Source organism: Pieris brassicae, chromosome 14 (assembly GCF_905147105.1).
Source record: "Pieris brassicae chromosome 14, ilPieBrab1.1, whole genome shotgun sequence".
Lineage (NCBI taxonomy): Eukaryota > Metazoa > Arthropoda > Insecta > Lepidoptera > Pieridae > Pieris > Pieris brassicae.
This window is the reverse complement of record NC_059678.1, coordinates 3,653,138-3,669,801: the sequence shown is the minus strand read 5'-3', so window position 1 is coordinate 3,669,801 and position 16,664 is coordinate 3,653,138. Positions and strand designations below refer to the sequence as shown.

Sequence of the window (16,664 nt, the reverse complement as noted above, 5' to 3'; positions counted from 1 at the left end):
GCCTTTTGTCTCCTAAAACAAAAAAAAAACATAATTTTATAACCTACTTGTTTTATTAGGTGTAGTTATATCTATATATAGGTCAATCTACCTTAAATCTGTGTCGTCAATAATCGTGTAATGCTTATATGTCAAGTTCAGAGATTACGGAAAACATATATAGCAAATACAATATATATTCAGGTCAGTTACGAATACAGCACGTCGCTGAATACGCCAAAGTTTGACATTGTAACGCGGAAACGTTTATATCGAATGATGTTTGAAATTGAAAGTGTGCAAAGTGAATTATGAAGATGAAAATACCTGGTATTGTATATAATTATTAATTCCTAATTAATTATTTACACAATATTTGTAATTACACATTTTTTTTTTGCATCTGCAATTAGCCGGCTTGTATCCGATTTTCTATGATTAGGGAATGCAAATCCAGTAACTTGTTTTCCGTAATTCGCAAACTATTTGTCTCGTTAGTTACTAAGTTGTTAGATAGTAACTGTGATCTATTATTATTGCCAGTTATTTTTTTAAAGGTTTAACCACTGCTTAAAACGGTGTAAATATTGTGTATACATTAGAATCAAGATGTTTTGTATCATATTAATCATATTTGGATGATTATATATATGCGTCGGACATATAGCGCGCTTTTAATATAGTTAACTGCACTCTTGTATGTTCTAATAAGTCATATATTTAATTAATAACATAGTGTATTTACAATATTCTGAACCTACATAATAATAAAAATTATAACAAATTAAAAAAGTTTGGTATCTTAATCCAAAGAAAACAAAATCAATGTTGAAGACTGTATAATTTTGCCGTTTTTTATTTTCTGTTCAGCGGCCGCACCAGCTTTTGTGGTCCGAAGTGACACGAGGCTTAGGTTTCCACAGAAAAAGTCATATTATTATATACGAAAAATAATGTCTCAAAACATAACGACAATACAAAGATTACCAAATTGTTTTATAACTATTTAAATGGTATAACAAATTATAAAGAAAATCTCAAAAAAACACAATAATTTGTCTATTGATACGGCATATTATTGTTTTAAATAAACAAAAGTATAAATCCGAATCCCTTAGGCACATCTATACTTCCACGCTTATGCTCGTGCGCAGTTAGCTAGCTCAAAGGTTCCTTCGTATGTACACCGATAAGCTTTTCTTTCTAAGGTCAGAGTTAATATTCGTACAGTGATGGAACACTGTCAAGGGGGCAGATAGGAGGCTCTCCTGATGTTAAGTGCTGCCGTCAATGGACGCTTACAGACAGCCGTTTAAGAATTGGTACGCTCGCTTCTTGAAGGACCCTAAGTCGAATTGGTTTGGAATTACTTCAGTGGACAGCTGGTTCCACATAGTGGTGGTGCGCCTGAACTGCCTTAACGATTTTGTATTCTGCCTCGATGTTTGATTATGAATTTCAGCTGCAGATTTTTGACCGAACAACTCTGAACACTCTCCATGGAAATTGGTATATATTAGAGCACATGATGATTTAAATGTAACAAACGTTTCATGTATAATATAACTAGTCCTAGAAGGAAGATGTGTGATAGTATTGTCTTTTGTTAACATAGCTTTTACACATTAAGAAAACACTTTTTAAACGGATTGAAGCTATGTATTATTATTAAAAAATAATTATTTACATAATTTTAAATTTTAAATCACCGTGACCACGCGCGCTGAAAAGCACGCGAAACGTCGGAAAGTTTTCTTAAGATGTGTCATGTATAGACAATGCGTTACAAATAGTCAATAACGACATCTGGGTTTAATGTCAAATGAGTGTCAGCTTTGCTCGACTTTTGGGGTCTAAGACAAGCCAGTTTACTCACAATGTTCTTTTTCACCGAGCGAATGTTAAAAGCGCACATCGAAAGTCCATTGGTGGATTGGTATACGACTTTAAAGTTGAGACTCGCACGCCGAAGCCACTAGGAATGCGATATTGTACACAAATATTTCATAGACAGGGTATCTCATTAATAAACGCAAAGCCGAAAGCCGGTAGAGCTGGTTAACCTTTGAAATATTTCTGGAGTACCATTGGATAATAATAATCACGGAGCTGGCGTGTCCAAATTATGTTTTATTGTTAAATATGGCGCGTTTAGTCCGAACAAAACCAAAACTGAAAATAGTTATAACAATTAATGGGTTCGTAACTTCACAACTTCATTGTTCTTTGGGAGAATTAATAAAATTTGCCTAATTCGGGTTGCCAGGTAAAACCGCTAATGATAAGACAATAATATTTTATATGTAACAAATAACTGTACAGGAAAGTGACCTTGCACCAGTGACACACATAAAACGCTGACTTCTTTGTTTGCGCGTTTGTAATTAATTGAACTTAGTCATAATACAATAAATTATGACATTCGTAAAACCCAGTCTAACATTCTGAACCACATATTTGTGGCTGTTTCGTGATCATTCAAATTCAATTTTTTTTTAATATTTTTGGTAACACAATGTAGACTTATGAACGTCAATAAAGAAATACATATTAAATGCTTCTAATTACATTTACTGCCAGTTCTCAAATCAAGAGCGTAGGACGGAAGAGAAGAACTGGCAATAAACTCTCCGCCACTCGCCAATCGCCAAGTACGCAATGTTTCTAAGAAGCTGCAACTATTACACCATGTTCCACATGACATCTTAAGTAATTAATAAAATTAAAATAAAAACAAAGATTTGTCCTCTATCAGCAGGAGGCACGGAAAACACGCAAAGTCTAGTCCAGTCCAGTCTTCAGTATTATATTTATTTTTGGGTTTTCTAGTGTCCTTAAGAAGTGAGAAGTTGAGAAGAAGTATTACTTAAGCAGATTTACTTCAATTTATCCCCCCCCCTTCAAAAGCTTAAGGAAAGCTTTCAAAAATAATTGTTTCTAGGAATCCTCGACAATGTATTTCGTTTTCAAGCATAGGCAAAGTGTGGGTAATGTGTCAAAAAATAAATAATTACTGATAACTTAATAACCAAAGCTTACGTATCCTTTCTATAAGCTAGTGAAATGCGCACATAGAAAGTTTAATGACGCCAAATAGCGGACCTAACCTACGACCTGGGTAGAGTCCTTAGCTTTTACGGAGACAAACGTATCCCCGTGTCATCTGAAAGAAACCAAACTCGACGTTCAATATACACGAACATAAACGAAAGTTCTAATATTAAAGTTGCTTTTGATTTTAACTCCAGAGTAACGGTGCAAGAAATTAGATTCATTAAGACGTTTAAGGCACGTACACGTTACAAGGTGATTTTGTTTTGTTTACTAACTAATAATGTGAAATAATCAATTCGACTTATGGTTCTTCAAGAACCAATTCTTAAAAGGCCGGCAACGAACTTGCAAGCACTCTGGCATTGAGAGTGTCCATGGGTGGCGGTATCACTTAACATCAGATGAGCCTCCTGCCCGCTTGCCTCCTATTACATAAAAATAATAATAAATAAAATAGGCACTTGGTTACAATCGGAAATTACAGTAATGCATATTGGGCGCTGCTTTTTAGTTTTGTTACGTTATAATGCATACTCAATGACATCACATACCGTGGACAATCAGATAATTATGAATACATATATGTTTAGAAATTATCAATATCCTATACATGTGTAATAGAGCCTAGCGCTAACCATAATAACCATCCATCTTCATCACAGGCATCCGCCGAATGTTCAAAACTTCAAGAACGAAATTTCATAATTTCTTCTCTTCCATTAACCCGTCTTAAACTGTCAAAGCAAATATTAACTAATGTCATTAAATATATAGGGTAGCAATTTCTCCTGTTAAGCATTGCAGCGTATTTATTTGGTTCATAATTTGTGTAAAACCTTCGTGGAAGTCAGCGTCTTTGGCGGCCATTTTATTTGTTTATACAACAAAATGGCTACCGTCTCGCGAGCTGTTTGACATGTCAATATTGGTCCCACTCACATTTCAATTTACTTTAAAATGAATGTTACTAGTTTAACGTTTTCGCTTTCGAGTATTTATTTGTTGGCTTACTAATTGAAAGTAATATCAATTTACCTTCATTTCCTTATAGATAAACCGTATAAGTTGGCAGTCATTTTACTAATTTAACCAATTAAAGTTCGTTGAAGTCTGCGAATCTGTGGAAAATTAAAGCTATTACTCGTATAACCATTTTTTTTTAAATTTTTATTGATCTGCGATTCGAAAAAACACATGAAAAAGTAAAAAATAATAATAATAACAATTCAATTGATCTGCTTTCAGTGGCCTTGGTGTCTGCCTCATTTATGTTTTATTTTAAAATATATACAACAGTCAACGAGCAAATGATATACCATTTTTTTGTCGACACTTTTGAATCGTTCTTAATAAAAAACGCAGCGTTATGATTTTGACAGACTATATTCTGTGGTTGTTTCAGCGTTATTAAACGAACACTCTACTCTGCTAAGCTCATATATAAAAAAAATCTTTAAAAATGAATAACTTGAGAAGTGTCAATGATTGAAAATGGCAATAAAAAAGTTTTCCACCCGAGAAAATCATATAGATATTTTTCTCACCACTTTCCTAGCTATTAAGACTCAGTAAATCCAATTATTTATAAGAATATAAAATGGCAACACCAAAACTGTACGGCCTAAATTAGAAATGATAGCGAAGATGAGAGACGACTCGAAGAATTTGTAGAAGGCTTTCGTCGGTCGTCGTGATTATATATATATATATACAACCTTTTAGGTCTGGGCCTCAGATTTCGGTTTCATGATATGTTAATTTAATAGGCAAGTAGGTGATCAGCCTTCTGTGCCTGACACACAACGTCGACTTTTTGGGTCTAAAGCAAGCCGGTTTCCTCACGATCTTTTCCTTCCTCGTACGAGTGAATGTTAAATATATCTTAATATATATAAGTTACGCGTCACGTGGTTTGTCCGCTATGGACTCCTTAACTACTTAACCGATTTCAATCAAATTTGCACACCGTGTCCAGTTTGATCTAACTTAAAAGATAGGTTAGCATACACGATGTGTCGTGATATGTGATACGTGTGTATGTCACTGAACTCCTTTTAAACGGCTGGACCGTTTTGAATGAATTTTTTGTATGCGTTTGGGTGGAGCTCAGATAGCTTTAGATTCACATATCAGCCCGGCAAATGTAGCTGTAGTCGGTATTTTCATGTTTTGTTTAATATCCTAATCGCTAAATTCGAAGATTATTTTAATAGTGTTATTGTTAAATTCTATATTTTCCTGACAAATTAGTGATAAACAATATAAAATATACACAAAAATAACCAAACTAATAGCATAACAGAACGTACTTACTGGAAAATAAGAAGATTCATATAAAATATAAAGAACGAGAAAATAAGACATAAAACAAAAGTTATAGATGCCTTACATTATGCCAACAGAAGTGGCAATGGGCGGGGCATAGCAAAGATGAAGGACCAAGGGAAAGGAGAAGAGAGCGCCCAAAGAACGGTTGATAGAAGATATAGAGGCTTTAGCAGGAAGCGAATGGAGAAAGAAAGTTATAGAAATGTTTAAAGGAGAAAAGTGTGTACCAATACTAGAACTACGCTACGTAATTGCGAGCCTTCGAGTGGGTCCATGGGCTTATCACTTAACATCAGATGAGCCTCCTACCTGTTTGCCTCCTATTACATAAAATATGTATGTCATGTCAAAAATAATAATAATTAAAATAGGCACTTGGGCACTGCTTTTTTAGTTTTGTTACGTTATAATGCATACTCAACATCACACACGGACGACAATCAGACAATTATGAATACATATATGTCAAAAGTTATACTTCTTTGACGTAACAAGATAAAAATATTTTTTTAATTTTTTAGAAAACTTTCGTTTGTAGAAAAAACAACACCAACAATAAAAAAAGGTGTTTAATACATTGATAGATTTATTGTAATGCATTATCTAGTTATAACAAGTTTATTTAAATATCACAGAAAAATATTTCTACGTAGTTAATGAAATGGACCCTTTTTATTTTAAAATGTTGACTATCCTAACTTCAGGGTCTCGGTTTTGTGTCAGTGTGCGTGCGCATCGTTAAAAATTTACTAGGGTATCGAATATATCAATAGAAACAATGAAAAACATTATATAACAAATCTAAAATCAAAAAGATTCGTAATAAACGAGGTTTTCTATATAATTTAACAAGTAATGATTATTAATATTATTATATACTTGTTAATATCTATATTTTCCTTAACAAATTAGTGAAAATATAGGAAGCAAGTGGCCTACGTGCTTTTAACCGAGTTTGCAACGCAATATTTTTGTTCTAAGCACGTATTGCAACATTGTTGTGGCCTGACAGATGTATGTGTTCGAATTATCACGAAGGTAAAATTTTACTTACAAAGTATTCTTGTAGGCAGAATGTTTTCCACAAACGGAGTGAACAACGAGGCGTAGATTATTGGAATCTAACATATTAAAAAATAAAATTTGTTTAATATTGAACGTAAGATACAAGTATCACTTATTCCGCGTCATTAAATTTGCATAGGTAAACATCCCTACTCATCGGCAAAGAAGACAGAGGGTGAAGGCCGAGAGAAAAACCTGGCGAAAAACTCACGGTACTCTTTTAAAATAGCCAATCATCAAACAGCACTTATTTTAAAACAAATATCGCAAATTAATTAGAAGTAGCCTGTCTAATACTAGTAATAGGCCGTTATATCAACTAGATAATCGTTAACTTAGTAGTAAGCCTTTTTACAAAGTTTTTCTTTAATACATTTCGTAAATTTATTAAAAGTATCCCTTTTCCCAAAAAAAAATGCAACCTGCGTTTGTGCCGAGTATTAACATTGTGCGTATGTACTATTCCAGTAAACTTATCACCATTTTTGTATACATATATAATATTTTCATAAACATATAGCGAGGGAAAGGTAAAAATTAATCTCCTTGAATTTATCCCTACATTTTAAATTATACATTGTACGAATAGGTTTCTTCTGCAGGATGAAGATAGTTTCGACATCAGCAGCATGACCCCATATTAAAAAGCCATAAGTCATTCAGCATCATCATTGGTCAGGTTATATTAATTTATTGAAGTTTCCGACATCATACATACATCTACGGTATATCGAACTTTTATGTAAGATCTATGACAATTTTGATAAACATAATTGTCAGTTACAAAAATATGATACAAATTCAAAAACAGGTTTTAGAGTGTTGGCCTAGTGGCTTCAACGACTCTCATCCCCGAGGTCGTAGGTTCGATGCTGTGCACCAATGGACTTTCTATGTGCGCATTTAACATTAGCTCGAAAGGAAAACATCGTGAGGAAACCGGCTTGTCTTAGACACAAAAAGTCGACGGAGTGCGTCAGGCCAGAAGGCTAATCACCTACTTGCCTATTAGTTTAACAAATGATGATGAAACAGATACATAAATCTGAGGCCAAGACTTAAAGAGGTTCTAGCGCCATTGATTATTATTATTATGTTTATTTGTGTGTTGGGTATAAATATCATTTATAATTATGGTTATAAGATATAATCATTTATGTAAACATAAACATAACAAATATACAGTATTTACAATTTTCTTAACCTAAATCATTAGCTCTGAGGTCACCCGTATTATCTACAATTAGGGTCTTGGCACTTGAAGTTCTCTACTCCAAAGGGAACAAAATCTAACTAGGAGGAAGGATCTTAATAGTTTTATAATATTTAAGTTGAAATTCGACCTTACATAAGCTGTACATAAGTAAATAAATACAATCAATTTCACGTTGAAAAACCGTCGTCATTTATAAAGACTTCTGAATTAAAAAATGCCATAAACTGCCAAAATCCCGTGTAATATGCACTTCGTGACTATTCGAATGCATTCCGTGCAATAAAAACAAATATAAAAATAAAAACGTCACTGCGCGGGCGCACGTTCGAAATCCTTATAGATCGTTTTTGTGCGTGATCTACGCAACATTTTTAGGCCGCTTTATTTCGAATGATCTATGATCTATTTATGTTTGCTTATTTAAGTGTGGTTTGCTGTTAGAATATTTTATTATTTGTTTGGTTAATGTAACTTTGTACATAAACGGTTTAAGTCCATTTATACCTTACTAACGCCTACCGCCGTATGAAGGCTTATGTTTTTGAAAAGAAGGAAAGAACTAACTGTAAATTGTACCAGCCCCGACACTAGATCCCTGTGTCGTGGGCGGCCAGCCTCTTCCTTTTGATAGTATTTTCTGTATGAGCATAGGCCAGATTGACTCTCGCAACATATTTGTTGTTCAAGATTTTTAGCGAATGTTTGTAATGTGAATTATGAGATGACTAGTGAAAATTTTGTTTTTATGAAAGTGGTTACAGAAAGTGCCTCTGGAGGAGTAAAAACGTTGGCCGAGGATGCGTTTTTTGGGTAGCTTATTGTAGTTTTGCGTCGTGTATGATGTGATGTGGACGGTGTTTGTTTCCAAAACAGTCTGCTGCCATTAGTTTTTTTTTTATAAAAGGGGGCAAACGAGTCTATGGGACGCCCAAAAAGAGGAATCATCGCAGCCCATGTATATAAGTAGTGGCTGCGTTGCCGGTCTTTAAAAAATGTTTATTATGGCACATAAGTTACAGGTATCACTTATTCCTCTACTTATCGGCAAAGAAGAGGTTGTAGGCCGAGAGAAAATGCAGGCGTTAAAAGCTTTCGCGACTTTTAAAATACGTACGTAGCAAATCATCAAAATATCAAATCTTTGGTGTTTGTGTAACTTTGAATAGTTGGAGTTTATATCTCTAAGAGAAGAGCCCAATCGGGAGTCGCTTCCACAGTTCACCAGTTCGCAAAAGACTGTGGAAGACTTCCAGCCATCAAGGTGTGGATGATGAAACTTCGATAAGTACGGCTCATACGGTGTTAAAACGGATTAATAACTGAGTTTCATCATCAGACATCGAGACAGAATACAAAATACCATCCATATCACCTCCACGTCGTTCCACAACTCAGCGTTTCTTAAGGCGGTATCTGCCAAACACCACCGCTATGTGGAACCAGCTGCCCACTGAAGTATTTCCGAACCAAATAGACTTAGGGTCTTTAGAGCGTTTAATAGCGAGCAATTCTTAAAAATCCTACAGCTAATAAAATATAACAAAAAACAATTATACTAAAGATATAGGCCAAAGATGAAATAAATATAACTAAGTACATAACACCTAATTCGGCTGTTGTGTGACACTTGAGGGTTTGTATGTTAGGGTATCGTCATGATGCAGATAGCGCTATGGATATCCTTGTTCCCTTTAAGCATGTTGCGCGATAGTTTAAACAACTCAAGGCGTTGTCGTGCGCGATGTTACGTAGTACAGAATTACGAAATAAATAAACACTTTAAACGCTCGTTTAAAAAACACTAAATTAAGGTGAAATAATAGAAATATATCAAGAGATTAACACTGGTTTCCTGACAGTATTAGTGGGATTATACATTTACCCTTACTAGAACATCTGGCGTTGGGGAGCTCATTAAAAAAATCGTATTCAAAATCTTTTATTCATTTAGGTAACGCAATGTACACTTATGAACGTCAAAAAATAATATATTAAATGCTTCTAAATTACAATGACTGCCAGTTCTCAAATCAAGTGCGTACGGGCGAGAAGAACTGGTAATAAACTCTCCAGTACTCTTTTTAAATCGCCAAGTTCTTTGTTCGTTCTCTTTTCAACCATTACACCATGTTCCACATGACATCTTAAGTAATTACTAATTATAAAATAAATGAAAAATAACGATTTGTCCTCTATCAGCAGTAGGAATGGTGAAATAGGAGCACTTACATTCTAGTGATAACAACACGCAAATACAGTCAAAATAACTAACATATACGAATTGAAACCCGACCAGTTACCATCCACTATGAAGATGCACCAATGGGCTTTATATGTCCGCATTTAACATTCGCTCGGTGAAGGAAAACATGATGAGGCTGTAGATCGAGTCGACGGCTGTGTCAGGCTCAGGATAGATAGGCATATCATGAAACAGATAGAGAATTCCGAGGCCCAGACCTAAAAAGGTTGTAGTGCCACCGATTTTATATGTTTTATCAGCGAACTCTTCACAATACCATAGTCGAGAAACCTTTCAAAAGACAGCAAGTCCTCGCTAGCTTCATATAAATTATGAAATTAAAGATAAAAGTTTAATCTATAGTAAATTAAGTTAAATAAGTTTAATTCACCAGGGCATCTGTTCTAGTCCTAGTTGTTGATGGATATCGCATTTTAAAAAAATAATCTTAACTTTTCACCTTTAACTTCAACCGTATATTATTTTTCTTCGATGTTTTACAATATGGCAAAATTCTAAAGTTAGGGGAACACTGGCAGTGTTACTTTCAGAAATGTTAGTGTCACTTGTTCAATGTATCTATGGTAAACCAATTATAATTTAGCACAATATAAAAATCATAAACAAAAGCTTTTGTTTAACTCCGTTCCCGCGCTAACAAAGCTCTTTCCGTCAATATGTCACCCGAAAACAAAAATGCATAAACAATAAACCCGGTCTGTTTTGTAATACGAACTCTGTGTGCATGGTTTTAGGGGTTAAATTTATCTATAATCTGTGGTAGAAAAAAGATTTTAGCATTCTAATGCGAAATGTATTGTCTCCTGCTCGTTGCGTGGGAATGAAATATTTGAATTAACTCGTGTAATTTTTACCTGAATAATAATGAATCCTTACAGGTCTAGAAATGAAACAATCTATACACAGATATAAGAGCTTTCCTCCATTGATTTTGTTCCTTTTGGAGTAGTCATGGGCTCAAGTGCGTAAGTAAAGATTTTTGAGCCGTTTATTACGAGAATATAATATTTGTATTTAAGAATAGTAACGTAAAAGTCTTGACATTTATTTGCGTGTCTTGTCACAGAGACTGGTGCGGCGCCATCTTGTCTAAAACAGTTTTGGCGGGTTTTTGAAATTATGTTTAATTTTAATTAAACCGTAACATAAATTGTGTAGTTTCTATAGTCATTAATAAATCTGGAGGTTGGCCGTCAATGAAAGCGTGTCATGTCATGTGTCAGATGTCAGAAGCTATGATTTCTTCTACCAATACGCTGCTAACCCTGAATATTACCCATTATAATTAATTGAAGGAGGTCGGAGGAGTCATGGTGCAACACGTTGCCCTAGTCAAACACGACATCCTCATTATTCTTTTAAGGAGTTTAACTATAACGTTGCTAATCAAACATACTTTGTAATTGAACCAGCGGTTATTCAACTAATATTAATAAATAAGTCTATTTTTAATGTATCTTCGATCCAAATTTACTAATATATTCTCGTGATAACTGAATTCTTTGACAGTTCTCTCAGAAGCGTTTAAAAATAAGGGTGTTAAATTTGTAGCTGTAGTATTAGTCATCGTCATTCATAAACTAGAAAAAAGCGTTCCCACAGAACCCGAACACAAATTACTGAATGATTGCATAGACAATAGCGCTACAGGTGTCTACTACGGTGCAGAATAGTAAAACCTGTCATAGACACGTGCGTCCTTTGCGGCGGATAGACAATAGACCAAAAAAAACAATGACCATCTTTTATTGACTTGTCAGAAAAATCAAATTTTACTTACGTTTGATAACAGATAATCTTGGTTTACAGAATTTCTTTGAAAACTTATAACCTAACCTAAACAAGTTATAAACGAAAATATCTAGATCAGACCTCGTCCCTAGTCGTAGGTTCGATTCCCGCCACCAATGAACTTTCCATGTGCGTATTTAATATTCGCTCGTACGAAGGCAAACATCGGCAGGAAACCGGCTTGCCTTAGACCGAAAAAGTTGACGGCGTGTGTCACAAGAGTCTATCTACCTACTGGCCTATTACACTGAGAAATGATCATGAAACAGATAAATCCGAGGCCAAGACCTAAAAAGGCCAAGCGCCACTGATTTTTTATAGTTTAAAAAACTAAGCGGGTACATAATAACAATTACATAAGAAAATCAAAACGAATTTATAAGTTTGGTCCCTGTGACCCTGTGACCTTTAACGCTGGCAGCATTTATTCGTTCTAATGCGATACATCGTTGGGCGCCAGCACCAGCTATTGGGTACTATCTACCAGGCGCCAACTTAAATCTTTAATTAGCGCCTGTGCACTTAAACCCCACGACCAAAAGTCTACTCCAAAGGGAACATAATCGTCAGGAAAAACTCTTATTAAAATTAAGCAAGTCTCAAAGAGAAGAGAGAGATGGAGAATTCAATATGGAATTGTAATACGCCAGCAACAAGTAAGAAGAATACGGTCAAAAGTAAAGCCGGCAACTGTTTGTTGATTTCATAGGCAAGTCGATCAGCCTTCTGTGCCTGACGGTTTTTGGGTCGATTTCCCCGCGAAGTGTTAAATGCTTTAGAGCGTCCATTGGTTCACAAGGAGCTCGATCTACGACCTCAGGAATGCCAGATCAAAAATACATAGGGAAAAAGATTTTCATTCATTCATTATTGCAAGGACGGAAATGCATCGTCTCGCATTGAGACTGTCCATTGGTGTCACTTAACATCAGGTGAGCAGCCTACCCGTTTATCCCCCGATAAAAAAAACCCGACCAATGCCTTTATTATCCGATTACGAAGGACAAAGAAGTACAAACATCTGAAAAGGATTATCCTTGCGCAGATTATGACACGATATAGACAATAGTAGAATTATCACGGGCGTTTCCTTGCGGTAGGGCGGTATTATGACTTATGCCTGAAAGAATACGCAAAAAGAAGTTCCTTTGTAAAAACACACGAAATAAAAGTCATATCCTATTTATTTTATTTGGCAATTTGGAGTTATGGCAACACTAGATATGTCAATGCATTTATACGTGATAACTATTACATATTAATTATTAATAACTGGCAAAACGATAATGACATGATAAAAACATTACCTAATTTGATATAAAGTACTTATTACATATATATTTATCGAAACATATATTTTGAAACCAGATGTAATTCGTTCTATAGCCTAGATTTCTCCGGTAAATAGACTTATGTTTTAAAAAAAATACTTTTAAAAAATCGGTGGACGTATACTATCGTTCTATGGATATTGATTTCCTCTATAAAACTTTAGTACATCACATTGTTCTATTATCAATAGTTAGTAGTATAAAGTAATAAAAAAAATATTTACTACCATTCATACTTAATCTTTTGGAAAAATATTCTACGGTTTTGGAGCAATGCAAATAAATATATCATATTCAATATATCATTTAATGTAATAATAATTACTACCATATAAAATTAACTTATTTAGTTAAAGAATAACACTTAACTCGTAATTATGGATTTAGCCCCATTTTCCAGTTTAACTCCAGTGTCATTACACAGGCTAAATACAATTTGACAGAAGACAAATGTTTTTTTTTTTTAATTTAGACTTTTATTAGGAGGTTTAAATAGACTTTACATTCCCAGAGTGTATTGAATTTGTAATAATGCATTAAATACATTTAATTATTGTAAATACTAAGTTTCTCGTTTAGTTTATAAGACGTTTTTTAGTAATAGTTCTCATATATAAATTTAAAATAAATAACAGATCAAAAATAACAATTTAAATGCCACTCTTCGATCCATAAATTGCATAGACAGTAGAGTGTTTAGACGGATTATGTTCTGTGCAACAAAAACAGTGCACACGTGAAGCGGATCTGGGTACGCCCGGTGGTCCTTGAGAAGTATTGTTTTAGAGGGGTGACAGTTTACGTCATAACGCGCGGGATTTTGAGATTTAGAATCGTTCATTCATCACTCTATGTTATTTTAGTATTTTAACAATAGCCTCGGGTTTTTTTGATATAATTTTTTAAATGTTAAATTGAACAAGCATTTTGATTAGTTATTGTTTTAGCGAATCTCTCTGTCAAATAACGTTTAGTCTTTCCCTTTTTCATACGGGCTACTGTCTTTATAATAAAAATCTCTTTGTCCTTAGCGCGATAGACAATCCTTTGTGCAGAGGCTTCAGTAACCTTTCATGGCTTTCTAACGAATCCTCGGAACAGTGTCGCCACTCCGTGAAGCCTGCAAATTGCCCAGGAAATTTCTGAGCTTCTGGAAAATAGACTGGTTATGTGACGGATCACATGGGCGTCTAAGTGCAAAAACTGAGTTTACACCATATACATACTTCCAGGCATGCAAAAATTATTTACCCGATTACTAAAACTTTTGACTATAAAATATGTTTTTTACAAATAAGAAGTTATTTAATTTTTGAATAGTTATATTAGCTATAACTAACGTTATTTGACTTCATTGAGACCAATCACAATGCGGATTACAAACACGCACAGGAAATTGATTTATATAATAGTTACCAAATTCCTAGTCTCCTATTCAAGCGATGACATTTATTTTCAAGTTCATCTCAAAAATGAATACAATTATTTAAATACAAAGACTAATTCTTTATCTATCATTTTTAAAAACACTCATACATCCCCATTCAACAAAACTCGTATTGACACATCCCTTCATTCAAATTTCAATCAACACTCTCAATCAAACGGATTCAAATTTCGAACGTCTCCAATGCCTATGGTCAAGATGGCTGATATGCAAATTAATCCTTTGTATAAACATGTGTTCGCGCATAATGATTCATAATGTAATCTTTGAATTATGACGTGATCATTCTACATTGCCTTCCTGTCCAGTGAAATAAAATCTTAAATCCAGTGGCGCTACAACGTCACATATATATTTCTGTATATAATTAATTTTATAAATTAGGAGGCGGCCAGCAATGTGTGGCCGACACACGCCGATTTTTTTGAGTTTCTATTAAATATTATATAATATAATTGTAAAGATATCAAACACCAAAATTATGACATTTTAAATACTATATTACAACCCTTGTTGTATAACATCATTATCTCGAAACACAATGGGCTGTCAATTGTCAAATTTATACGGGCCTATTGCGATACCTGTGTAACTTTTTTTGCATTTTTTTTTTCGAAAACGGACATAGGAAGAAGGTGCAATCAGTCAGTACAATTTTGAACCTGTGCGCGTAAGGTGGAATTGTAATTTTATGATTTTAATTTAATAATGAAATATCCAAACAAAGAACGTATCAGATATAGTGAATATATGGATTTTTGTAAGTTTAGATTTATATTTTATTTAGGTATATCGGATTCGCAATTATTTTTTTTGGAAAAATAATATTGTTAGTAAATAGGTAATTCTTGTAACGAATAAAGTCAAAGACTACTAAATATATAAAAAAAAACTTGCCACACACTTGTATATAGTTATTAAATGTTTTGATATTTTAAATTTTGCGCGCTTTTAACTAATAACATTTATAAAGAAATTCCCGCCAAAAATTGACAGCTAATAACTTGTCAAAAACATTAAGTAATCTTATGATATCGTATCAGATAAGAGTAATATTTATTCGTCAACTATAAGGCCATTTCTCTTTCCGCGCAGACTATAACAATATTAAAGGAAACGAATTTGCATAAAGTCATACGACATCGATCGATCGAGAAATACGCATCGATTCGGAATTTTCCAATCACTTAATAAATTAGACCTGAGCATTGCTATACCAGAAATAAATATTTATTATTTTTATTGTTTCTATAAAAGGTACGCCCCTACCGAAATGAATAATTCAATTCCGCGGTAATACTTACAAATGACCGCACTAACACGAAATTGTTATTGGCTAAATGTGTGACAATAAACACGACATATGGCGCCAATTTATACCGCTATAGCTGTCAAACCCAGTTTAATTATGTAGTCTAAGGATTTAGAATGCTGGTTTTAGCGCTTTTTACAAACTTAAATAGATCTCGTGATTCGAGAAAAGAGCGTACCAATCTAAAACGGACGGCAACGCACAATAAGCTGGCTATGTGAGTGTCTAATACTTTAAATTCAAATCATTGTTTAATATATTTACGTAGCCACGGCTCGCTTAACTGCTACTTTTAATGGTCCTGGGAATAGGCTGTCTCGCTCTTACAACTTAATTACTAACATTGATGTCAATATTGATATATTTTACAACAATCTTCCAACTTACCGTATCACACTATGAGGTTTTAATTAGTTTTGGTAATTGTAATTTCTTTTGGTTTTATTTTGAGGTCGCTTGTCCAATTTTGCTGATGTTCTATTATAATTGTTGTGTATGGGTGTAAAATTTGTGAAGTCATATTTTCTTGGATAATTATGCATACACATTTTATAACCTATAAATAAATTAAATTCATTCGATGTATAGACGTGGGCCAAACCTAAATTCTTTCCGAACCAATTCGTCATAGTTTCATGAGCGTTTCAATTATTAAAAGGTCGTCAACGCCCTCGCGCGGCATCCAGCATTCAGTGTCCATCCATCACCTACTAGCCTATTAGAACAAATCACGTAATTCAGAAGTTTCTGTATTTACCTTTTAAGTTAATAAAAGCTTTTTGGGCTTTCGCTTTGGAATCATCAGCCTCCTTTTTGGTCCATTGCTGGACGTCTTCTTTAGTTATCTTCCTCCAGTAGGCCCTTCACTGACATCAACC

The 16,664-nt window shown here is 34.1% G+C and overlaps 1 protein-coding gene across 1 annotated transcript in view; it reads left to right on the top strand.

The window, feature by feature from the left end:
* The first annotated feature begins 203 nt into the window (after positions 1-203).
* Positions 204-16,664, top strand: part of LOC123718057 (single-minded homolog 1) — a 40,398-nt gene continuing 23,937 nt past the window's right edge. Inside the window, exon 1 of the mRNA XM_045674429.1 lies at positions 204-309. Coding sequence (XP_045530385.1) covers positions 291-309 — 19 coding nt within the window. The 5' untranslated portion in view covers positions 204-290. The remainder of the gene's footprint in view (positions 310-16,664) is intronic.